Source organism: Apodemus sylvaticus, chromosome 7 (genome assembly GCF_947179515.1).
Source record: "Apodemus sylvaticus chromosome 7, mApoSyl1.1, whole genome shotgun sequence".
Lineage (NCBI taxonomy): Eukaryota > Metazoa > Chordata > Mammalia > Rodentia > Muridae > Apodemus > Apodemus sylvaticus.
This window is the reverse complement of record NC_067478.1, coordinates 12,440,646-12,466,954: the sequence shown is the minus strand read 5'-3', so window position 1 is coordinate 12,466,954 and position 26,309 is coordinate 12,440,646. Positions and strand designations below refer to the sequence as shown.

The window sequence follows — 26,309 nt, the reverse complement described above, 5'->3', positions numbered from 1 at the left end:
AGAGGGTCAAAGTTCGAGGTCACCCTCAGCTCTGCAGTGAGTTTGAGGCTAGCCTGGGCTGGAGATCCTTTTTCGCATAAAGAAAACAAATCGTAAAACAAAGCGAAGTAGTAGAACCGAGTCCAACCCCGATGGTTCTAATGATTTTATTGCTCAGTGGCAAAATAAATCAAAGCAAAGATAATCCCCAAAGTCACATTTAAACATGTCAGTGACTGCTAGGAAGCAGGTCTGAATGCTGGGACAGGGCTTGGGAGGAAGGCATCGCAGTGTGGTATGTATGTTCTTGTAAACATCGGTACTGGTGGAGAGCAGTGTCCCCAGGCGGTGTGAGCTACGCCCCAGCCCCAGCTTCTGTGTGCACAGAGGCGGAGCTTTACGGGTCTTTCCACTTCACACCTGCTGGAGCTGAAAACGTCGCTCTAGAGAAGAATGGATTCTAAGTTGGATTCGTTTATTCTAAGATGTTTTTCTCGGTGGTGCTCCCCTGTCCCTGGATCCCTGCACAGTGGGCTCATCCTCCACAGGCTGCACACAGGAAGACGTGCTGCTCCTGATAAAGAGGGTATGAAATGAAAATGGAGACTCTTCCCTGCTCCCCATTCCCAGCCTCTCCTGCTTTGAGGGAAAAAACACCCCAACTAAAAGGGCTGTAGGATCCCAATACATAAGGGCTCCTTCCTTGTCCCCACTCCCACTTCCTGAGGCTCCTTGATTCTGTGCCTTGGACCTTGCCCTGTCACTTCTGAGTCACTGAAATAGAAAGGATGCTCTTGTTCCCAATCTGTAGGTAAGTTGCATCTTTGCACTTGGTACCACGCTGGTTGCGCTGGAAGGACTGAAGAGAAAGAACAATCCTGCCAGCCGAGGCACAAACTGAGCGGGAGCTGGAGTGAGTGAGCCCTGGGGTGTTGGGAGCTGGAGTCTGGCCTTCTTGATTCTCTGCAGGAGTCATGCTGAGGCTGATTGGCCAGCACTGGGACCAGCAATCCAGAACCAGAGTAACTTGGCTACTCAGCTCCAAACTTCTCACTAGGACCACACCATGGTCTGGAGCAAACTCCAGCCTCGAACAGGTGGGCAGGAAGGGAGCCGAGTCCTGGGGCAGCCTTAGCTACAGCCCACTTCCTGCCCCCAGCTGCCCTCAACTCTGGGATGCTGCTCTCAGGCAGCCTTGATGTGCTGTGCAGTGGGCCTGCTTCCAGATTGCTAGCACAGTCTCAGATCTTCTGGGCGCCCATCAGTGCAGCTGTTCCCCTGGGTGGACACAGAGAGATCAGCAGCGCTGGCCTCCTGCACTGGGAGGGACTGCTGCAGTCACACGTCTACCAGTACATCCAGTGGGACGAGGCCTCTCTTCTTCCCACTGAGGACTCTGATGAAGCCGTCCCGTTCTTCCTCAGAGGTCACACAGATCTGAGGGCCAAGGGAGAGAAAGGAAAGGATTCAGTTCAGCAGGAACAGGTGGGGACCTGCGGCAGGAGTTGCTGCTGACTGAGGACGCAGGAACACAGGGCTGGGAAAGGGGAGATGGCTCAGGGGGTGGGAAGTGGGTGGCAGGGAGGGAAATGTGAGGAAACACTCAATAAAACATTACATGCAAACCTGGGTTTGGAAACAGGCCCAGATGCAGAATATTTTCCGGGTTCCAGCTTTATGAGTGAGGATTAAGGAAATGGCATTAAATACTGTGACTCTCTGAAGAGTCTCTGAAAGGACAGAATGATAAAATCCTGTCACAGAACTGGCACGGAGCATGCCAGTCCCTAGTATAGAATGCCAAGGACCCAACGTAATAGCTGTCACTCACTGGGTCCTGTTCAGTGCCTGAAATCTTACAAGCGCATCCTACAACACCAGAAAGCCAAGGGACAATTTCATTACAAGCTCCAGGCAAAATAGCAGGAGCATCTCTCTTATTCCGGAGCAGGCGCCTGTATGAGACTTCAAAGGAGGCGGTGAAAATCTGGTTGGGTGCCCATGCTGCTCACTGTTCAAAGGCCAACGGAGGGCAGAGAAGGGCAGAGGCCTGATAAGAGGTTCCTGGGGGTGTAAGTGACTCAGAAGGGTTAGGCACGAAGCTCTCCCTGCCTGTGGCTAAAGGGCTGGCAAAAGCTAGGGGGTTTTAAGATGACAAAACTTGACTGGCTATGGTATGTCCTTAATTCTTTTCAATCCCCTCCTACTTCCTCTTTCTTTCCTTCCCTTCTGTTCTCCCCCTACCCCTTTCTCTTTCTAGCTGGAGACTTCTCAAGGGCTGCATACATTTTCTTCCTGACGGGGCCAGCACAATTACCATTGGGCAGGCCTGGCCTGGGCACACAGTGCCAGCCTTTGTGGTGACAGTGCCAGCCTTTGTGGTGGAGGCTGTGCCCGGCGTCCTGAGGAGGGACACCCTGACCCTAAACAGTGATGCTCACAGTCATCCAGCCCAGCTATGGCTTGGACTTCAGCTTGACCCTCTTTAATATGGGGGGAGGCTATTTTAGGACTTAGCTTCTTACCGACTCTCTTTTCTAAAGCACAGACTCTTCGCTGCGCTGGAGGCTCCTGCTTTGGAGTTAAAGTCGACTCTTTTATCGCTTACTCTTTTGTCAGAGTAATACTCATAGTCATCATCATCATCTTTAGAAAAGATTTATTGTTTTATTTTTATTACTATTTACTTTTATTTTGTGTGTATTTTCCGCCTGCTGGGATATATGTGCACCTCTTGTGTTTCTGGGGCCCACAGAGGTCAGAAGAGGGCATCATATCCCCTGGAACTGGAGTTCAAGGCCATCAGGATTGGCCATGTGGGTATCAGGAATCAAACCCAGGTCCTCTGGAGGAGCAAGTTCTCTTAACGACAGAGGAGTCGTCTCTCCAAACCCTTATTAGTTTCTTTCAACTATATGTATACATGTGTCTCTGTGCACATGAGTGCACAGAGACATCTGATGCCCCTAGATATGGAGTTATAGGAAATTGTACGCTGCCGGATGTGGGTGCTGGAATGGAACTCAAGCTTTCTGCAAGATCAGAACATGCTCCTAACCACTGAGCCATCTCTCCAGGCCTTACCATCACCATTTTCAGGCCATGCATTTGCACGTCTCCCTCGGGTTTCAAACCCAGTGGTGCCGGGCTGGACTTAGACTACTTGACTCAGGGTTTCAGGGTGGACTCAGTCTGTTCTAATCATGGCTACCTCTAATGCGACCCAGGTCCAGGAACCAAGGTGGAGCATCTGCTAAGGGACTTTGGGGAACGTTTCTCTTGCTCTATAAAGAGGTGCACTTTGAAGAACATTGCTTCCATTGTCGGAAAGGAATTTGTTAGGTGACCTGTAGTGGGAGGCAGCCAATATTCTGAAGACCTTAGAAGAGAAAGGTGAAGGAAGGGTGAAGGGATTTACATCCCTGCCCATAGGGTCAAATCACCCCACAGCAGATGTGCATTGTGTGCTAGAAGAAAACCTTGGAGATTGAATCAAATTTGTGTCCTAATTTGTGATGTGCATTTGTTAGCTACTGCTGTCCTAAGTGACGGTCAACTTAGTGCCGTTAAATGACAATGACAATGGCATTGTGGTTCTTGGGGCTGATGGCATGGGAACTTGACAGATTTTTTGTTAGCTTGTTTAAAGAGTTCCAAGGTCAAGGTTAAGGAGATCAAAAGACACTGTCTTCTTTCTTTTCTATTTCTCCAGGGGTGAACTCAGCTCAAGGCGTGTTGGCATTGAGGTTGTTGCTCCTGGAGGCTGTGGAACTGAGGTCTCCATTGCCCTACTGTTTGCCACTCTGCTATATGTAGAATGGTTGAGAATTGTATTTTGAGAAAACTAAATAGAAATAGATAGACTAAATAAAATGCAATATTAGACTCTGAATTCAAAGGAAAGATTGGCATGAAATATGTCAAAGTTTTTTAATGCTAATAACTTGATGGCTGAATTGCTGGGGCTGCTATTCTCTTCCATCTTTAAAATACCATTTTCTAAATATCCCTATAATAATCAAATATCTGCTTTATAATTTTTTTGCAAGAACACAAGGAATCAATGAAAACATTTCTATAGCTCCTAAAGACCCACGGATGGCATTATAAGAATGTTTTAAGGAATTTAAAGCTGATTAAGTAGGGTTCTTTTCAAGTTTAAAAAATAATGAAGAAAATTCATCCCATCAAATAAGACTCCTATGTGTTCCTATTAGAGAAAGTAATTTCCTGGACACAAGAGCTCTGTGGATAAACAATATAATAATTATGAAAGGTTAGCCTTAGAGACAGAAATGCGATGAAATAAAAAAGCACTGCATTCATTTTCAGAATCGATGTTCTCTGACCTCTCTGTTAACTTGTCACTTGTCTCTTTACATCTTTAGAGTTATACACATCACCCTCACTATTTTCTGGTGCCCGTGGGATGCCTTACACTGGTATTTGCCACTGTGGATGAAGTCCTCATTGAGACCTGCTCTGAGTTATGATGGTGGGAGGTGACTTTGGTTAAACACCCATGCTGTTCAGGCACCATGGTGGCCAGTGGCACAAGTGGCCAGTGAACTCTCAGGTCTGCATCAGGGAGATACTAGTATACTGATTTTTTTAGAAGACATTTAGAGGTGACTATCAAAACCACACAGGACACAGATCCATTTCTACATGACCTTGGCATTGGTGACTTTTCTACTATGTAACTTTTCCTTAAGAGGTTTTGAATGTTTTCACATAAATTAATAATGTAGGAAATTAGAGTACAGGTCAAATTTGAATCTTGTTTTTGATAATAACATTTTCTTTTTGGAGAGGAGCTGGGGGTCTCACTTAAGTATGTAGCCTTACTCAAACTCACTATGTAGATGAGGCTGTCTTAAACCCACAGAGCCTGTCTTTGCTTCCCGAATGCTGGGATTAAAGATGCCAATCTTCTACAATAACATTCTTAAATTAAGGCTGTTGTTTGATCTCATGTAGTCCAGGCTGGCTTAGAACTCCAAATCCTCCTGCCTTTACCTCCCAAGCACTGAGGTGACAGAGTGCTACCTCAGTGCAACTCAGAGATTTTCTTGTAGACTGAAAACCAAACCTGACCTTGGCATCCCTATTTTCCTTCATCCAAGTCTGTGTCTTCACCATATCAGGTCAAGGTGTGTGTGTGTGGGGAGTATGTGTTGGCTGTGTGGGGAGTGCATGTTAGAGATGTGGCTATGGCATGGTGACATACCATCCAAAGCTTGGAAGACAACAAAGCACTCAACAGAGTGAGTTCAGGAAGACGTGCTACCTTGGGTGCAGAGGCGCATGCTAGGCGCATGCTAGTACTATTGTCTGGCGCTTACATCGGCCCCTTGAGCAAGGTGCATGGACCCTCTGTGGGACTCTGTTTTGTAAAATAGAAATTCTGCAAGATTAATCCACACAATCCATGGGGCGTAGGTAAAGGAAGTGTAGGTATCTAAACGTTATAAATACCCCATGGCAAGCATCTTCATCCAGTCCTCTTCCATTAGTAGGCAATGCGACAATCCTGTCTCCTACGCCAGATTTGCTGTGTTTTTTCCTGGCCTTTTGTTTTGCCACAGGACTCCTGGTTCTATTGCCCCCCTCCCCCCCCAGCTTCAGGGTAGCACATGGTGGTGGTGGGGATGGTCTGAGGGCAAGGTGATGTGGCCTGCGATAGTGTGAGCATCTAAGTGCCTGGCTCACACCTGATTTCCATCTCCGTCATCACAGGGTTGAAAATGACTGAGGACCCTCTCTGTCTACATCTCTGTTCTTTTAGAGAATTTTCTTGGAGAAACATCCTCACCTGGGCACAGCAGTGGCTGAGGTCTGGGCCTGATTTCTGCGTCCAGTCTCCAGCATTATCACCTCACTCTCCAAACTCCTTCCCCCAGGAGAGCCTGATTGTTGACCGACCCACTGTCATCATGGACTGTCCCTAATTCTCACCATCATGAGATTACTGTGGGAATCGCCACTACTCGCCCAGCTCTCCCCCTGTGTCTAGATCATTTTCATGAATCAATGCAGAAAATGCAATTACAGCATGGATGGAGCTCAGTAATTTTTGTGGCTCTTTATACACAAGTCTGAAGCAACTATGAAAATTTGTGAACTGATGCATACTGACATTTATAGAAAACCAATTTCACTGACTCCGTCTGCAGCTGTTGTTAAGATATATGGAAAAACAATGTTCTGATTTACTGGTATGTTATCTTTAATAATTTTTATTTGCTTGATTTTAAAAATAATAGACATTAATTTTTTGTAAAAGCCATTTCTTCACATTGTAGGTTTTCTTTAGGGCTCCCTCTCTCCTCTCTCTCTCTCTGTCTCTCTGTCTCTCTGTCTCTCTGTCTCTCTCTCTCTCTCTCTCCCTCTTTCTTTCTTTCTTTCTTTGTTTCTTTCTTTCTTTGTTTCTTTCTTTCTTTCTTTGTTTCTTTCTTTCTTTCTTTCTTTCTTTCTTTCTTTCTTTCTTTCTTTCTTTCCATTCTATTGACTAGCTACAAGGAAAAAATGAATCATTATTTTTGTGTGGGACTTCTTTCTTTTACATGGTGGAACGTAAGCTCTGGGCCTTGTGTTCTATCACTGAGCTGTATCCTTGAAGTCTTTGCTATTTTGATCCTGGTTCTTGGTTGCTATGTAGTTCAGCCTGGCTTTGAACTCACTACCTATGGACTTTGAACTTGAAATTTTCTTGCCTGTGTTTCCGGAGTGCTGGGATTACATGGGGTGAACCAGATGCCCAGAGTGAGGAAATGTTTGTCAAGTTGAAAAAGTCATTTGGAGCCACATATAGAAAAGAAAATTGTTGATCACATTGAGTAAAACATTAATTTAGAACAATAAATCAGTTATAATTATAAGGTAATGACTGATCATGTGTGTGTGTGTGTGTGTGTGTGTGTCTGACTTCCGAACTATTTTTGAAGGTAATTCCCCAAAATGGGGGAGGATGGCCAGAGAGATGGCTCAGTGGATAACAGCACTGGCTGCTCTTCCAGAGGACTCAGGTTCAATTCTCAGCAACCACATGTTGACTGACAACTGTCTATAACTCTAGATCACAGGGAATTCAGTGCTCACCTGGCCTCTACAGCACTAGGCATGCATGTAGTAGTACACAGACATCTACACCAGCACAATCTCCATATACATAGTGTAAAATAAATTAAAATAATAAATAAGGCTATCTAAATAAATAAGGTACATCTAGATGTACTCTAAGGTACATCTAGAGCAACTGTGCTGGACAGACGAATTCATATTTCATTATTTAATTTCTTGTAGACTGAGCCTTCTCACATTACATATTCAAATAGATATATCCATTGCCTTGAGAAATGCTAGAATTACTACATTGTTACCAAAAATGCAGAAAGAGGCAAACTTCTGACTTCCTAAACTGAAAATTGGCAATAATCTCTGAGTCTTTATTGTGAAAGAAAGGAAATTTCTAACTTCTGGCTCCCTGCATCCTCTTCTAACACATTCAGAACAGTCTTGGAGGTGCGAGCATGTTTTGCCCAGCATTGAAGATGCACAGTGAGAAGAAATAAGTAGGTTGGAAGGACACTCTCTCTGGGCTGGAGGGGGACACACAGAGAGGAGAAGGGCGGAGCTGAGCTGTGACTGTCCTGTTTGTTTCTATCTATATTCCAGGGGTTAGGTAAGGAGTCCAGAAGGAAGTGGTTTAAGGACATTATAAACGCAGAGGGATTAGGAAAATGGACAGAGCAAATGGTATCAGGAGTGTGTTGATTAGGTACAGGGACATGTCCAGAGTCTCTGCCTGAGATGAGTTTCACTCTGTGTTTTGTCTCTGTCTTATGTTATTATGTGAAGATCCTTTAGGGAACCTATAGAGGTTTGGGTCTTGAGAAGGAGATCTGAATGGGCTCCACGTGATTGAAGCCAATATACCAAACCCTGGAGCACAGCACCGCACAATGCCACATTTTCCTTTAGGTGATGACATTTTGGTGGGGTCCATCCCGGAGTGAAAACTGGAGTAGCTGCTAACTTCAGTGACTAGTGGTCCTCAGACACAAGTGCTTTCTCAGGACACTGTGGTATTATATATGCTTCTTCTCTGGTAGATACCACTGGGTGAGCGTAGTGGCTTGAATGAGGAAGGTCCCCTACAGGCTTATGTATTTGAACACCTGTTCCCTAGTTGGTGGCACTGTTTGGGGGAGGTTATGGAACCTTTAGGAGGTGGAGTCTTGCTGGAGAGAGTGAGTTACTAGAGGCGGGCTTATTCCCACTTCCTGTTCTTTCTCTATTTCCTGTGTTGGAATGAAATGTGATTGGACAGCTTCCTCTTCCTGTTGTGAGGTTTTCATTGGCATTTATAAGCCTTATCCTTCCCAGCCACTCTGGACTTTCGTGTTCTGAAACTCTAAGCTGAAATAAATACTCTCCCTACTAACTTAGTTTTAGTTATGGTGTTCTATTGCAACAATAAAAGCGAATTAAAGCAGAAGTTTCCTGACACTTCGGTTTTGCGTATTGGATTCTAGCTACCCTTGTACCATGGGCATCCGATCATCTTTTATCAAGAGGTACACATGGTCCCTTCTTTTTTTCTTGCTTGTGGGGTGTGTGTGTGTGAGAGCTTGTGAACTTTACTTACCTGGTTCTCTTTCAGTGTTATCTGCCCCTGATCCTTGCAGCCAATGAAGGTTCGAACACACCTATAAATCTTCTCATGCTCTTCTACTCTCTGAACAAAGTTGGCTGGAAAGAAACCAACCCTGTCCTGAATCTTTCCCTGAAATGGAAGAGGAGGCATTCAGCGGCAAATGCAACATTTATCGTAACTGTCATCACCAAAGGATTCTTATTTCATTTTAAAGACCAAACACTTACCTTCCACCAGTCTTCATTGGAGTCTTCTAGGAGAGTGATCATGTCTCCTGGCCTAAAAATGAAGGATACATGAGTTGGGGGCAGGAAGTCAAATGAGGAAGAGAAAATACTCTTTAGCGTGAGATAGTTTTTCATTCACACAAATAATCCTAAAATAAATAGAAGTAAAGGAAGTATGATTCCACTGGCTCTTCCCTTCCAAGGAAATGGAAAGCAAATATTCACATTGCAAAAATGCCTAGACTTAGTATTCAATAAATATCAGGGTATATTTTGACACAAAGTTTATCTTCCTCCCATCTTCTGTATTTCCTATCCAAATTCCTCATGCATTTGATGTGTAGATACGGGCTATATTTTGCTTTTGGTTGTTGTTTAGTACTTATATTTAAAGCCAGTCACATTCTTTATTATTATCTTTATTTGTGATGGTTAGTTCATCATCACTTTGATTGGATTAAAAAGCACCCAGGCGAGCAGTGGAACCAAGGCGACACAGGGTCTAGTTAGGCCCTGCGCCCACGACCACTGACCTTCGCTGGCCAGCCGGACTGTAAGCACCTGCAGATTTACGGTGCCTTTCACCGCACAGAAGCCACATCAGAACTCTGCTTCCCACCAGTCACGAGAGACTCGCCTCCATCTTGGTTTCGGACTCCAGAGAGATCGGACAGACTGAGGTACACAAACATAACCCGAGGCCAACATCGCGGGGGTGTAAGCCCGACGGGTGTTGGCCTGTACCCAGGCCCTGGGCTGTTCGGGGGGGCCATCGGGGTGCCAACCCAGCCAGGAGGTTTTTTTGCCCAAGCCGGTGCTCGCGCCACCATTTTGCCTACAGGACGCCAGAGAGCTCTAGCAGGCAAAGCCATAACAGGCATAGCCTGAGGCTCACAAAGCGGGGATCTAGGCCCCAACAGGCTCTGGACTGACCCCAAGAACTGGGAGGCTTGGTGGGCCATCTGTGTGTCAACCCGCTCAGGAGGTTGTTAGCCCAGCAGACTCTCCCAGCACTTTCAGGGAGCGCGAGCGTACACGCCCGCCATCCTGGCCACCTGACAGACCCAATTAACAGTCATAGCCCGAGGGGAACTTTGATTGGACCTTGGCCTCCCAGGCTTCGACCTAGACCCAGGGCCTGAGCAGCCAGGCTAGCCTTGTGTGCACCAACCCGGTTGGGAGATCGGCTGCCCAGCAGAGTGATCAGCAGGTGGAAAAGGTCCCGGCAGCATACACCATCAGCACTCCCTGAAGGTGCAAACGGGCTCCATCTGGTTCACAGACACAATCTGGGGCAAAGCACACTAGCACTGCAAGGGCACCCAAGAGGAAGACAGCACATAATCAATCAGTTACAGGGGTAACCCAGCCATATAGTGTTGCAGTAATAGCCCCAGAGCCCCTCAGGATGCCCAAACACCAGCCAAGGACAAGACCAACTAACTCCAGAGAACAAGATGGCAAAGGGCAAATGCAGGAATGCTACTAACAGAAATCTAGGCAATATGGCAGCATCTGAACCAAACCCTCCAACATCAGCAAGTCCTGGTTATGCCAACACACCAGAGAAACAAGATTAGGATTTAAAATCACTGATCATGATGCTGCTAGAAGAACACAAAAAGGACATAAATGAATCTCTTAAAGAAATACAGGGGACCACGAATAAGCTAGAAACCCATATAATGGAAACAGAAAAATCACTTAAAGAAATGCAGGAGAATAAGGATCAAGAGACAGAAGCCAATAAAGAAGAAATGCAAAAAAAAAAAAAAAAAAAAAAAAAAACTTAAAGAAATGCAGGAGAACTTGAGTCAAGAGGCAGAAGTCATGAAAGAAGAAACACAAAAATCTCTTAAAGAATTACAGGAAAACACAAATAAACAAATGATGGAACTGAGCAAAACCATCCTGGATCTAAAAACAGAAGTAGAAACAACTAAGAAATCACAAAGGGAGACAACTTTGGAGATAGAAAACCTTGAGAAGAAATCAGGAGCCATAGATGCAAATATAAACAACAGAATACAAGAGATGGAAGAAAGAATTTCAGATGCCGAAGATACCATAGAAACCATTGACTCAACAGTCAAAGAAAATGCAAAATGCAAAAAGCTTGTATCCCAGAACATCCAGGAAATCCAGGATACAATGAGAAGACCAAACCTAAGGATTATAGGTATAGATGAGAGCGAAGATTTGCAACTGAAAGGGCCAGCAAATATCTTTAACAAAATTATGGAAGAAAACTTTCCCAACTTAAAGAGAGAGATACCTATGAATATACAAGAAGCCTACAGAACTCCAAACAGACTGGATCTGAGCAGAAATACCTCTCGCCACATAATAATTAAAACCCCAAATGCACTAAACAAAGAAAAAATATTAAAGGCAGTAAGAGAAAAAGGCCAAGTAACATATAAAGGAAGACCTATCAGAATCACACCAGACTTCTCACCAGAGACCATGAAAGCTAGAAGATCCTGGGCAGATCTCATGCAGACTCTAAGAGAACACAAATGTCAGTCAAGACTACTATACCCAGCAAAACTCTCAATCACAATAGATGGAGAAACCAAGACATTCCATGACAAAACCAAATTTACACAATATCTTTCCACAAACCCAGCTCTACAAAGAATAATAGGAGGAAAACTCCAATACAAGGAGGGAAAATGCACCCTGGAAAAAGTAAGATAGTAACCTTCCTTCATCAAACCCAAAAGAAGATAATCACTCAAATATAAAAATAACATCAAAAATGACAGGAAGTAATAATCTCTATTCCTTAATATCTCTTAACATCAATGGACTCAATTCCCCAATAAAAAGACATAGACTAACAGACTGGATAAGGAAACAGGACCCTACATTTTGCTGCATACAGGAAACACACCTAAATGTCAAAGACAAAAAGTACCTTAGAGTAAAAGGCTGGAAGACAATTTTACAAGCCAATGGTCTCGGGAAACGAGCCGGAGTAGCCATTCTAATATCAGATAAAATCAACTTTCAACCTAAAGTCATCAAAAGAGACACTGAGGGACACTTCTTGCTGGTCAAAGGAAAAATCCACCAAGAAGAACTTTCAATTCTGAACATATATGCTCCAAATACAAGGGCACCCTCATTCGTAAAAGAAACTTTACTAAAGCTCAAAGCACACATTGCACCTAACACAATAATTGTGGGGGACTTCAACACTCCACTCTCCTCAATGGACCGATCAGGAAAACAGAAACTAAACAGGGACACAGTAAAACTAATTGAAGCTTTAGACCAATTGGATTTGACGGATATTTATAGAAGATTTCACCCTAAAGCAAAAGAATATACCTTTTTCTCAGTACCTCATGGTACCTTCTCCCAAATCGACCATATAATTGGTCACAAGAAAGACCTCAACAAATACAAGAAGATCGAACTAATCCCATGTCTCCTATCAGATCACTATGGTGTAAGAGTGGTTTTCAATAGCAACAAAAACAACAGAAAGCCCACATACACATGGAGGCTGAACAATACTCTACTCAATGACACCTTGGCCAAAGAAGAAATAAAGAAAGAAATCAGAGACTTTTTAGAATTTAATGAAAATGAAGGCACAACATACCCTAATCTTTGGGACACAATGAAAGCAGTGCTAAGAGGAAAACTCATAGCCCTGAGTGCCTCCAAAAAGAAATGGAGAGAGCATATACTAGCAGCTTAGTGACACACCTGAAAGCCCTGGAACAAAAAGAAGCTATTTCACCCACGAGGAGTAGAAGACAGGAAATCATCAAACTCAGGGCTGAAATCAATCAAGTGGAAACAAAGAGAACCATACAAAGAATCAACGAGTCCAGGAGCTGGTTCTTTGAGAAAATCAACTCAACAAGATAGATAAACCCTTAGCCAGAATGACCAAAGGGCACAGAGAAAGTATACAAATCAACAAAATTAGAAATGAAAAGAGAGATATTACAACAGAAACTGAGGAAATCCAAAAAAATCATCAGATCCTACTACAAAAGCCTATACTCAACACAACTGGAGAATCTGGAGGAAATGGACAATTTCCTAGACAGATACCAAATACCAAAATTAAATCAGGACCAAATAGATCATCTAAACAGTCCCATAACCCCTAAAGAAATAGAAGGGGTTCCAACCAGAAAAAGCACAAGACCAGTTGGTTTCAGTGCAGAATTCTATCAGACCTTCAAAGATGACCCAACACCAATACTCTTCCAACTATTCCACAAAATAGAAACAGAAGGAACCCTACCCAATTCCTTCTACGAAGCCACAATTACGCTGATACCAAAACCACACAAAGATCCAACAAAGAAAGAAAACTTCAGACCAATCTCCCTTATGAACATCGATGCAAAAATACTCAATAAAATTCTTGCCAACCGAATCCAAGAACACATCAAAACGATCATCCACCATGATCAAGTAGGCTTTATCCCAGGGATGCAGGGTTGGTTCAATATATGGAAATCCATCAATGCAATCCACTACATAAACGAACTCAAAGAAAAAATGCACATGGTCATTTCATTGGATGCTGAAAAAGCATTTGACAAAATTCAGCATCCTTTCATGCTTAAAGTCTTGGAAAGAACAGGAATTCAAGGCCCATACCTAAACATTGTTAAAGCAATATACAGCAAACCGGTAGCCAGCATCAAACTAAATGGAGAGAAACTTGAAGCAATCCCTCTAAAATCAGGGACTAGACAGGGCTGCCCCCTTTCTCCTTATCTTTTCAATATTGTACTTGAGGTACTAGCTCCGGCAATTCGACAACATAAGGAGGTCAAAGGGATACAAATTGGAAAGGAAGAAGTCAAACTATCATTGTTTGCAGATGACATGATAGTCTACCTAAGTGACCCAAAAAACTCCACTAGAGAACTCCTACAGCTGATAAACAACTTTAGCAAAGTGGCAGGTTATAAAATCAACTCAAGCAAATCAGTGGCCTTCCTTTACTCAAAGGATAAGCAGGCTGAGAAAGAAATTAGGGAAATGACCCCCTTCACAATAGCCACAAGCAGTATAAAGTATCTTGGGGGTGACTCTTACCAAACATGTGAAAGATCTGTATGACAAGAACTTCAAGACTCTGAAGAAGGAAATGGAAGAAGACCTCAAAAAATGGGAAAACCTCCCATGCTCATGGATCGGCAGGATCAATATAGTTAAAATGGCCATTTTGCCAAAAGCAATATACAGATTCAATGCAATACCCATCAAAATCCCAACTCAATTCTTCACAGAGTTAGAAAGAGCAATTATCAAATTCATCTGGAATAACAAAAAACTCAGGATAGCTAAAACTATTCTCAGCAACAAAAGAAAGTCTGGGGGAATCAGTATCCCTGACCTCAAGCAATACTACAGAGCAATAGTGTTAAAAACTTCATGGTATTGGTACAGTGAAAGGCAGGCAGATCAATGGAACAGGATTGAAGATCCAGAAATGAACCCACACACCTCTGGCCACTTGATCCTTGACAAAGTGGCTGAAAACATCCAATGGAAAAAAGATAGCCTTTTCAACAAATGGTGCTGGTTCAACTGGAGGTCAGCATGCAGAAGAATGCGAATTGATCCATCCATGTCTCCTTGTACTAAGCTCAAATCCAAATGGATCAAGGACCTCCACATAAAGCCAGATACTCTGAAGCTAATAGAAAAGAAACTGGGGAAGACCCTTGAGGACATCAGTACAGGGAGAAAGTTTCTGAACAGAACACCAATAGCATATTCTCTAAGATCAAGAATTGACAAATGGGACCTCATAAAATTACAAAGTTTCTGTAAGGCAAAGGACACCATCAAAAGGACAGATCGGCAACCAACAAATTGGGAAAAGATCTTCACCAATCCTACATCAGATAGAGGGCTAATATCCAATATATATAAAGAACTCAAGAAGAGTTAGACTCCAGAAGACCAAACAACCCTATTAAAAATGGGGTACAGAGTTAAACAAAGAATTCTCACCTGAAGAATTTTGGATGGCGGAGAAACATCTTAAAAAATGCTCAACTTCATTAGTCATTAGGGAAATGCAAATCAAAGCAACCCTGAGATTTCACCTTACACCAGTCAGAATGGCTAAGATTAAAAATTCAGGAGACAGCAGGTGTTGGCGAGGATGTGGAGAAAGAGGAACACTCCTCCACTGCTGGTGGGGTTGCAAATTGGTACAACCACTCTGGCAATCAGTCTGGCGGTTCCTCCAAAAACTGGGCACCTCACTTCCAGAAGATCCTGCTATACCACTCCTGGGCATATACCCAAAAATTCCCCAGCATGTAATAAGGATACATGTTCTACTATGTTCATAGCAGCCCTATTTATAATTGCCAGATGCTGGAAAGAACCCAGGTATCCCTCAACAGAAGAGTGGATGCAAAAAATGTGGTATGTATACACAATGGAGTACTATTCAGCCATTAGAAACAATGAATTCATGAAATTCTTAGGCAAACGGATGGAGCTAGAGAACATCATACTAAGTGAGGTAACCCAGACTCAAAACGTGAATCATGGTATGCACTCACTAATAAGTGGATATTAACCTTGAAAACTGGAATACCCAAAACATAATCCACACATCAAATGAGGTACAAGAAGAACGGAGGAGTGGCCCCTTGTTCTGTAAAGACTCAGTGAAGCAGTATAGAACAAAATCAGAACAGGGAAGTGGGAAGGGGTGGGTGGGAAAACAGGGGGAGGGAAGGGGACTGATGGGACTTTCAGGGAGTGGGGGTCCAGAAAAGGGGAAATCACTTGAAATGTAAATAAATATATCAATAAATTTTTTTTTTTTAAAAAAGCACCCAGGCAAGAATGGGGAGATGGCTCAGTAGTTAAGAGCACTTGGCTACTCTACCAGAGGACACAGGTTCAACTCCCAGCACCCACATGTTAGCTCACAACTATCTCTAGCTTCAGGTCCAGGGGATCTGCCACCCTCACACAGACTTACATGCTGACAAAATGCCAGTGCAGGTGAAATTTACGAAATCCAGAAAAGAGAAGAAAAACAGGGTATTGGCGAGGCAAGGTTTCATGTATGTTGACCAGGCTGGTCTCAAACTCTATAAATGGATAATGATGAGGGAAGGCTACCTTTTCATGTTTGCCTCTTTATAGCCCAGTGTAATTCCTATGGCTACTCCAGACTCAAGGGACAGAAGGCCCTCCATCTGTGAGAGGTACTGCAATATCTCAAGCTAAGGAGAACACACTCTGGGAGGGAGGAGCTTAGAGCAGTCAGTGTGACCGTAGACCCAGAGTCACGGATTTTGTCCAGTGTTTGAACTGGTTCCTATACCCAGGGGTTTATTTATTTATTTTTTATGAGTACAAATTTAAAAAAATGTACCTATTATCACATTGTTGCCCAGGCTGGCCTGGGACTGACTTTGTAGCCCAGGCTTGTCCTGAACTTGCTGTGGTTCCCCTGACTTCAGCCTCCTGATGTCCGGATGCCCAGGCTGTGCCACAATGGCCTGTCATTTTTGGGCCTCCTGTTATCTTTTCGCCCTGCCTGGATTTGCTGGGTTTTCTGGGTTTTCTGGGTTTTCTGGGTTTGCTGGGTTTGCTGAGTTTGCTGTGATTCTCCTAAGATTCCTGTTCTTTCCTGTTCATCTCCCAACCTTTTCATGGAGTCTAGCTGTTCTCTTACTAGATGAATTCACATCATTTGAATTCCTATGGTATTAGCCTTACAAAGTTGGTAGATAGTTGGCATCACCCATCTCTGCTCTGACCGACTGCTTATGGCCTCCACTGTTTTATTTTTTACAGTATCAGAAGCACTCTTTTAAAAAGACATTTCATTTTTGACATTCTTGGGCGCTGAACAGAGCGGAGCAGACCCCTGTGCTCACTTTGCTCGGCTGCCTCTCTCTCCTCAGTGCCAAGTCTCAGTCATTTTGACCCAGGCTTCCCATTTGGCTTGATTGTTGTTGAATCTTAGTGCCACGCCATATTCCCTGCTGTTCCACAGAAACCTACAGGAGACAGTGATCGGTGGACCGTGTCAGGTTCATTCCAGGGCTCACAGGGAAGACTCCAGTCATGGATGTGAAGGGCTCTCGCGGAATTCCAAGGCGCTATGGCAAAGCAATGGCTACATTGAGCCAGCTACAGGGAGTCTGTATGCTGGCTGAGTTCTCCAGCACACTTCTTCCTTTTCCTGATTCTCCTCTTCCTTAGCTTCTGAGTATATGGGAATCAGAGGGGAATCTTGGGTATCGATCCTCCCTTTCGTCTTAATGGAAGCAGGCTGTTTTGTTGTTTACTGATGTACTGCATATCCAAGGCTTGCTGGCCTTCAGGAGTCCCCATAGATATTCTCTTATTTCACCTCCCATCTTGCCCTAAAAGTACTGGGGTTACAGACATGCTCTACCATGTCCGGGTTTTACATGGGTTCCATGGGATTCGAACTCAGGTCCTCACCCTTTGCTTTAAGCTCCTTAAGACACTGAGCCGTCTCCCCAGCCCTTTTCTTCTTCTGAATGTTGACCTATGGCCTCTTCCCCTTTGGGACAGCTGTGCTTTCCTTTCACAAAACTTATTAACTTTCTATAATTTCTTGTGAATACTTCTGGATTTAAGATCTCACGTGAAAGGGATGGATCATTGAAAGATTAAGAATGTAGGGCAAAGGTCACAGTCTCTAACCATTCTGCTACAGCAGCCCTGCAGCAGGAAATGCAGCTGACATTTTGCCATTTCCACCATCCCAGCTGCCTGCTGGTGCCACTGAAAGAGAGGTGGCTGAAAAAAAATCGTTTTTCCCAGGTGAGGGATTTAATTAAGCATCACGGATGAAAGTCATTGTAGAAAAATCTGCTAAGCTCCAGCAGATCTTATTTAACCCTGTAACCTAAGAAACCGCACATCGGTATCAAATGCAAAGGCTTTGCTGATGGTTTGATAGGAGATGTAAGCAGGGAAATGGAGGTCCTTCTCCTAAGGAAAATGGAGGAATATGCTCACCCCAAACTGTGGAATCAAAGACCAGATAGAGACCCACTCTTTAAAGTGCTCAGGAGTGCGCAGTCCCGGAGCGCCTACCCCGTGCTAACTAAACTACAATAGGGCACACACTGAAATATCAGCAATAATTTGTAAAATGCCAGGTATACCCCTGACAGTGTGGCGAGGAGTCTGGCTTTTCCAGCAAAAGATCTTGACCAGGACCAGAAAAGTGCTTGGTGACGAGAGAGACATTGATCCAATTATTCTTTGTTGTTTTTTTTTTTTTAAATTCAGTTCTGCATTATTCAACAAATATCCACTCTGAAACAATATCTCTGAAAGTGCTATTTTACTAGACACCAGGTGCACACTGCAAAATAAAATTCTTGCTTAGAACTTCTATTCTTATGCAAAAGACGAGTTATAAATAAGAAAACAAAGAGCAAACCATTTAATAATATATGTGACCACAGATTGCAAAGGATGACAGAAATAAACAGGGTGTAGAGGAGTGGATTCCTACAGAGGTTACTCAAACTACCCACTGTTCTGGCAGAAATAGGTAATGATAGGTGTTTCTTGCATTCAAAGCCAAGACTGCAACTTTCTCCATGTGACCCCAGAGCAGTGGGATCACTCTGTCCCCCTGCCTGACGCCATCGCACAATGAGAACATTCTTTACCCTTGGAACCTGAACTCCAACTTCTTCCCACATTGGGCGCCAGGAGCTCAGCCTGGATGAACATACAATGTTAAGGGCCCAGTAGTGACAGGGGACAGATAGGGGCACTTTTGGAATCCAAACTCTCAAAGGGTCCCTACACTTCATATTAAGGCAATCTGCACATTGACCTTTTAATCAGCCTAGCCCACACACCAGTGCTTTGCCTTTCTGAGTTAAGCTTTAATTGAGATGCTAAAAGGCCACCTGGAAGGAAGTGGGACTCAGCCACCTGGGTGCATTGAGCAACTCCCACTATGTGGAGGGAGGAGAAGATGTAAGGAGAAAAACACCCACCCAAGTCAAGTCTTGCCTTCACAGTGTCACAGACAAGGTTGAGTACCTGGCTGGAGGGGCAAGATTAAGCCTTGGAGGGAAGATGGCCTCTGAGTCCACTCCCTTGTGTTTGGCTGAGGTGGAGTGGAAGATAGCTATCTAGGATTTCCAGCCAATGTCTTTTCAGGTTACCTGTTCTCTGGGTAAAGTGTGATTTAAAGGTTTAATCTCTGACTCTGGATTGTCAGTGACCTAAGCTGCCTGTGCTATAGCTTTTTGTTGTTTCTGTTTGTTTGTTTGCTTTTTAATTTAAAAAATGTGTTGGCCCAGATTTGGGGCTCCACCTAGAGTTTGCTCAGTTCCCTGTATTAAGCACCAGATTAACTCCACACTGCAGCTACTTCCCTTCCCACAACTCTGCTCACTCACCCCAGGGTCAGGTACCAGGAAATGATGGTAGTACCCCAGCTCTGAAGCCTGGCCAGCTTCAGGGCGCCCCAGGAAATGGCCGCCTTGGGGCACACGAGCTTGCTCTTGTCCTGAGTACAAACCCTGTGATCTTTCCTCAGCAGCTCTTGGTTCACAGTTGTCCATTGTCTTTTCAAACCTTCTCACCTTGAACATTGTGTTCTCGTGTGCTGCATTATGCCATCAAAGGACCAAAACACCGAACCAAACAACTACCCAGAGAGCCTTGCCCATTGTTTACCTGAGGATGACCCCTGTAGGCAAAAGTGTGTTGTGCACAGAGCTAGGGATGGTACTATCTGAGTGGGACTATATGGAATCGTCTGGAAACTGTTATTGAAGACAGCTTCATGTTTCATGGATGAGAGTTCCTAGGGGGAGGCTGGTCTAAGGCCCCACAGCCAACTTCTCTCATGCTCTGGGTGGATAAAGAATTCTTAGGAGCGAGGACACTCTCATTCTCTAACGAAGATACTTCTTCGGAGGACAGCCAGTCCATTGTTGGGAGAAAAGGAACCATTGAGCCATCTTTGTCTTGTATTAGGAAGTCAGGAAGATGATCTTCATGTGTTGATCTCTGCCTGAATAGACAAAGAAGATTCTAGGACGCTGAGCTCATATTTTCTGAGCACCTATGACATTCAGGTCTTGACTGCGCAGTAGAAGCACAGAGATGGCAAGGTTTCTCCAGTCCTCAGTTTCTTTAACTCCGCTGAGGCTAACACGGCGGCCTCTGGTGGCACCTCTATTTTCCTTTCAGACAAACACATTATTTTCTATAGTTGGGATAAGAAGAGACTGGGGCTTAGAGAAGCCTCCTCAGACCATGGAATCCCACATGAAAGGGTAGACCATTGAAGGCATAGGGGGAGGGGCACTGGCTTTTATGGTTTTTACTTTTAAACACTAAGTTGGCATTGATATTTATATAAAATATTTAGGCAAGTTCCCAATAAGTGGTGGCCACCATTGCTATGAAGTCATTATGACTACCCTCAGGATGTTGGTCATTTCAAAAGCAGAAGTCTATAAATGGGGAACCAACAGTGAGCTTCCTCCATGAGTGAGGAACAGGTACTGTGTGGAGCAGTAGATCAAGTGTGGAGGTAGATCCAGGTGAAAATCCCAGCACTTACGACTCTGATCCTGATGATATGCTTTAAGTTTATATGTTATACACAATAATGAATAGATTATGAAATATAGTTACTTTGAAAAGTTGTTCTGTGGATTGAGTTAAAACCCATGGAAGTCTTTGGCTCTATGAAATTGCTAATTTGTTCCCAAGCCTGTCATTTTTCACTTAGAGACAAGATCTAGTGAGTGTGGTATGCTCTGTCTCTGTCTCCCCCCATCCCAATCCTGTAACGATGTTTCCTGAGCTGGCCTTGAATTTGCAATCTCTTGCCTCTGCCTCCAGTGGACCTGGGATTACAGAGGCCTACCAACCACTGCACACTGCTACACCGCCCTCATTAGTTTTGGCCAGGGACCATTGGTAATGAGATGTTTGCTTCCTTCAGTAGCCACAGACCCTAGTCTTTGGGAGAATTCAGAACTCAGGAAGCCTTCTGCCTTTGTGTAGAGCCAGTTTCCTTTCCCTTTATTCTTCTGACCACAAAGAAATATCAAAGCTAGGCTTAGCAGTTGACTCCATGTGGCTCATTACAGTAGTATTTCTGTAGGGCTGAAGGGCTGAAAGCAGCAGATGTTCTGTAGGAGGAACAATGCCCACTGCACGAAATGGGCATAGGCGGCTATGTCTACGCACATGTCAGCAGGGACAGAGAGACTGGTCTACTTACATCAGGGTTTGGCTCTATGGCTAGCTGCAGGAGATCAAGCTGCCTTTAACACTATTCATGGCTTATCAGAATGCAGGAGAGTTGCCCATATCACTCTGCGGGCATTTTGGACAGTTTTAATATTCCTTACCCTAGCCTATTCATTAGATAAAGAGAAGTCTACACTGAGTATATTAACACCACCACTCAACCAAAACAGATGTCCTTGAAAGAGCCAGCCAATGGGAGAAGCAAAGGGAACTAGCCAAATTACTCTGTTCATCTGAGATTTACTGTTGAGGTTTTTTTCCATCAGACTAATTTCTCAGTTTGCATTAATCTGGTCCAGAATTGTTTACATCCCTGGCACATCAGGAACTCCTTGACTCTGCAGTTTGATTTCCATCTTAAACCCAAGAGCCTTAAAGGCTGTTTGCATATTCTCCCAGGTCCATATTCTAGCAGGGACATTCAGTTAAAGGGCCGTTTGGAAGGAACTGGGGAGATGTTCCTGAGCTGTCCGGGATCACACTCTTCAGAACCTAATTGAGAGAGGCGTCTGAGTGTGAGGGAGGCGGCTAAACACATTAGTGACATTCGGGAAGGTCTGGGCTTCTTGACATAGTGCAGCACCACAAAATAATATGCACCAGAGACTTTCCTCAAATAGCCTTAATTGGATTTTGATGTCCTGGCGACTGTGAAGATTATTTTTAAATCAAATTGGTGCATTAGAATTACATTTAGTTTTAATTAAGTTGATGCATTTGCCAAGCAGTAATGTACTTAGAGGATGGAAATGAGACACCAGGGGAGTCTTCCTCTGTCTCATTTGTCTCAAGCCTTCCTCCTTTCTTATTTTACAGAGGCTTGTATACAACGGGCAAGGTGAACTTTAGAGTGGGTCAAAGGTGAATGCAGCTCTCTCCACAGGAGATCAATTGGGAAACTGGAGTCCCCCCCCCTTCCCCCGTATGTGTGTGTGTGTGTGTGTAAGTAAGAGGATTAATGGAATGTTGGTCTATCTTTGGTTTTGAAGTAGAGTCTCCCACTGGCATGACATGGAGGTCACTGAGTCAAGCTGTCTCTACCTCCTTAGTGCTGGGATTACAATTGCATGTTACATGCCTTGCTTTTGTTTTTACATAGGGTTTGGGCACTGACATCATGTCAGCATGCTTATGAAGCAAGCATGTCACAGCCTGGACTGTCTCCATAGCCCTGTATTCTGGTTTTGAGTCTGTTATTGGCTAAAGACAGTCATAACTGCTTTCAAATCTAGAACACAATCAGAATCCAGGTGAATATCTAACTACACAGAGTTCCAGGCAGGATTTGATTTATGGTATAGGTCTATGGTGTACCCAGAAATCTCAATGTTAATAACATCCTCCATAGGAATTTTATGGTTTATAGCCAATGGCTTTACCATTGCAACCAGCTTTCTTCTCGAAAACAATGTTGTCTTGGGCAACCTCATAGCTTTACTAAAGGACATCAGGGATGAGGGATAACCATGGAAGACTTAGAAATGGACAGAATAAACAGGTTATTGTCTTCCTTTCAGTGGTTTTGTTAGTTTCCACTGCATAAAAGCTGCAGAAAACTTATCATAATACAATTATCACTGTCCATAGAAATGAAAGAGGTTTGTGTCTAGAAGAATCCAGTCAAGAATACCTCATGAATTCTGGCTGTCTGAGCATTGATTTGTAGGTTCCATTCAGTAATCCTCACTGTCTCCACACACGTGATGGACTGGGTTCCCTCAGAAGCGGGTGTGACATCGTACCAGTTCTCCCATTTATTAATGGGTCAGAGGATCCTTTGGATAGATGACAGTCACCGCTTGACCTCAACTCTAAAATTTCTGCACCAGGAGCAAGGCTTCATGAGCTCAGTCCTCAGACCATGGGCTTCCTGGGCTCCGGGGTCAAACCTAGTCCCGATAGACTTCTCGGAGAGCACTGTGCATGATTAACTTGGATACACAACTGCATTGTCTAAGCTCATTTTCCAAAAGCAAATGGGGGATGGGTAGATGATGGATATAGGAATGCAGGGACAGCAAGGAGAGTTCTGCAGCAAGGTGGGGTGTCTGACTGGTCAGCGACAGTTAACACCATGACACTTTTATGTTTAAAAAGGTCACTAAAGATCATTCCTAATGTTCCCAACATAGAAATGACAAATCTTTAAGGTGCCAGGTGTGACAATTAGCCCAATTCAATCAATATACACTATAAACAGTTATTAAACTAGCGTGTAGTAGCTTACAAATGCATGCAATGATGTGTCGATGAAAAATAAAACTAAGGCTGGGAAGAGAGCTTGGTTGGTGAGCAACTTAGTTTGTTCCTAGAGATCATATTAAACAAAAACAAAAACAAACAAAAGCAAGAAAAACAAAGCTGTTAAACTGAGCGTGGTGGTGCATGCCCATAATCCCAGTGCTGGAGACCACAGCAGAGACATGCAGATACTGAAGGCTTGCCAGCCTAGCCTACGTGCTGAGTTTCAGGCAAGTGTGAGAGCTTATTTCAAGAAATAAAAACAAGCATAAAGGCAGGCAATTCCTCAGAAATGATACCCAAAGCTATTCTCTGCCTTCCACATGCACATGTACAAATGTGCATATGTATACATACACATTCATACCCCTTCACACACGTGATGTTCACATACATGTATCCACATTCATACTTTAAAAAATGAAAACTTAACTCTTTAAATCCACAGGGTTTTCAGAGAGGACTCTGACCAACATCAACATAGGGTGCAAAGTACAGGTGGGAACCAGGCTGGCATGGTCAGCCTCTGTGGGCTCTGGCCCCAGCCTCTACTTTCTACCCATATTCTTCTTCTTCTTCTTCTTCTTTTTAATATTTTTATTTTCTATATTCTTTGTTTACATTCCAATTGATTTCCCCTTTCCCGGATCCCCCCTCCCCATATGTCCCATAAACCTTCTTCTCTCCATCCCTTCTCCAATCACCTCCCTCCCTTTTCTCTGTCTTTATATTCCCCTCCAATGCTAGATCAATCCTTTCCAGGATCAGGACCCTCTCCATACTTCTTCATGGGAGTCATTTGTTATGCGATTTGTGCCTTGGGTATTCAGAGCTTCTGGGCTAATTAATATCCACTTATCAGAGATTGCATTCCATGTGTATTCTTTTGTGATTGGGTTACCTCACTTAGGATGATATTTTTCAGATCAAACCATTTGCCTAAAAATTTTGTGAATTCATTGTTTCTAATTGCTGAGTAGTATTCCATTGTGTAAATATACCACATTTTCTATATCCATTCCTCCTTTGAGGGGCATCTGGGTTCTTTCCAGCTTCTGGCTATTATAAATAAGGCTGCTATGAACATAATGGAGCATGTGTCTTTATTACATGCCGGGGAATCCTTTGGGTATATGCCCAGGAAAGGTATAGCAGGGTCCTCCCGAAGTGTCATGTCCAGTTTTCTGAGGAACCGCCAGACTGATTTCCAGAGTGGTTTGTACCATCTTACAGCCCCACCAGCAGTGGAAGAGTGTTCCTCTTTCTCCACATCCTTGCTAACACCTGCTGTCTCCTGAGTTTTTGACCCTAGCCATTCTGACTGGTGTAAGGTGAAATCTCAGTCTACCTATATTTTTAATGCTGGTTCTCCTACCCAGTCTCCCAGAAGACAAAGAATCACAAGCAAGAACCCACAGCTGGCTTCACGTGCCTCTCCCCTGAATTTTCAGGATCTTCTCCAGGGTTGGCATTTGCATCCAATTTGCTGCTTCTTATTCAGTTTCTCTGAATCTAGGGATTAAGATTTCACCTCTTTATCCTTTATCCCCAAATCTCATAGGCAGACTTCTGCAAGTTGGTTGCCAATGCTGCCTCCTGTAGAATCTTCCCTGAAGTCCTAAGACCATTTCAGTGTCCCTCTTGGGTGTGTTCTAGTACCAGGCCTCCCCATCCCGCACTTTACACACGACTGTAAATACCACTCTTCTCTCCCAGCACCATGACCCCTTAAGCTCAAACAAGGGACAACTCCCTGAGAAAATATCCTAGAAAAAGTCATATGTAGGCTAAAGTTGATGTCAAATTCAAGAGAGATGAATTTAGGCTGCCCATCTCCTGGGGTCCTTGCAAATATTAGTTCTCCAGACTCATGCTTGCTTGCTGTCATTCAGACACTAGCTAACCAGACTCATGCTGGCTTTCCCTCAGTCAGCCATTAGCTAACTAGACATATGATCGCTTGCTTTCATTCAGACTCACCCACAGACTGTCAGAGACTTGAAGCTTCCAAGCGCCTGGTGATTCACAATTCTAAATCCTTATTTGGTATTGAAGAGATGTGTTTTTCCTCTGAAACTCCCTCTCTCTGTTTAGGCATTCTGTCATACAGAGCCATTAATTTATATCTTCCTTAGAATTTAATAATATTGAAAAAGCAAGTCCCCCTTTCTCTGTCTTGGTTCCTAAAGCTTTCTTCATCCAAAACCTGTCATCTCTTCTCCCGACCTGAAGAAAAATGGCCATTATCATATAAATCTGTTTGAAGAGAACTAATAAAAATGAAAATGGCGTAGCTGTGAGAAGTTGACGCAGTCTCTGAAATCGACATGACACAGGCATTGAATATGTATTTGAACCCTTCGTTCTTCTGCCTACTCTCCATCCTGTGCGTCCAAGTTCCCAGATGCAGTAATTTATAGCTCTTGATGGTTTACATGAAAGATCAACCTGGCAAAGCCACATAGGTTATTTCTACTAAAAACAAACGGTGCCTGGGAGCGAATAAGAAACAATGGCTTTAATCTTTTCTCATCCTCATAGCAGCAGAGATGCTGCGGGCAGTGCCACTGTGAGTGCTGAAGGTAGAGTTTCCCAAGAGAGTTTACAGGGGGAGGCAGAGATAACCCAGTGATTCCAGAATTCGACGAATACAAGTCAAGGTATGTTCTCTGAAATAAATAATCCAGATAGAGTCACAAGAAGAGTAAACATCACAACCAAGGAACACTGAGATACTACTGAGAGTATGAAGAAACTCAAGAGGTAGAGGTGTGTGTGTGTGTGTGTGTGTATAATGGGGGGTGGTGGCAGGATGACACACACTACAGGAAGCTAAGGACCCCTGTCTATGGCACGGTGCTCCTTTTGCTGAAGGGGAAAGCACTGTAAATTAAACAGAAGCCTTC

The 26,309-nt window shown here is 43.7% G+C and overlaps 1 protein-coding gene across 2 annotated transcripts in view; it reads right to left on the bottom strand.

Annotated features, from left to right (window-relative positions):
- Nucleotides 1–255: 255 nt before the first annotated feature.
- Nucleotides 256–26,309, bottom strand: part of Stac (SH3 and cysteine rich domain) — a 137,437-nt gene continuing 111,383 nt past the window's right edge. For both annotated transcript variants that reach the window (XM_052189268.1, XM_052189269.1), the window contains 3 exons: nt 8,866–8,917; nt 8,630–8,767; nt 256–1,416 (listed from right to left, as the gene is read on the bottom strand). In XM_052189268.1, coding sequence (XP_052045228.1) covers nt 1,318–1,416; nt 8,630–8,767; nt 8,866–8,917 — 289 coding nt within the window. In that variant the 3' untranslated portion in view covers nt 256–1,317. The remainder of the gene's footprint in view (nt 1,417–8,629; nt 8,768–8,865; nt 8,918–26,309) is intronic.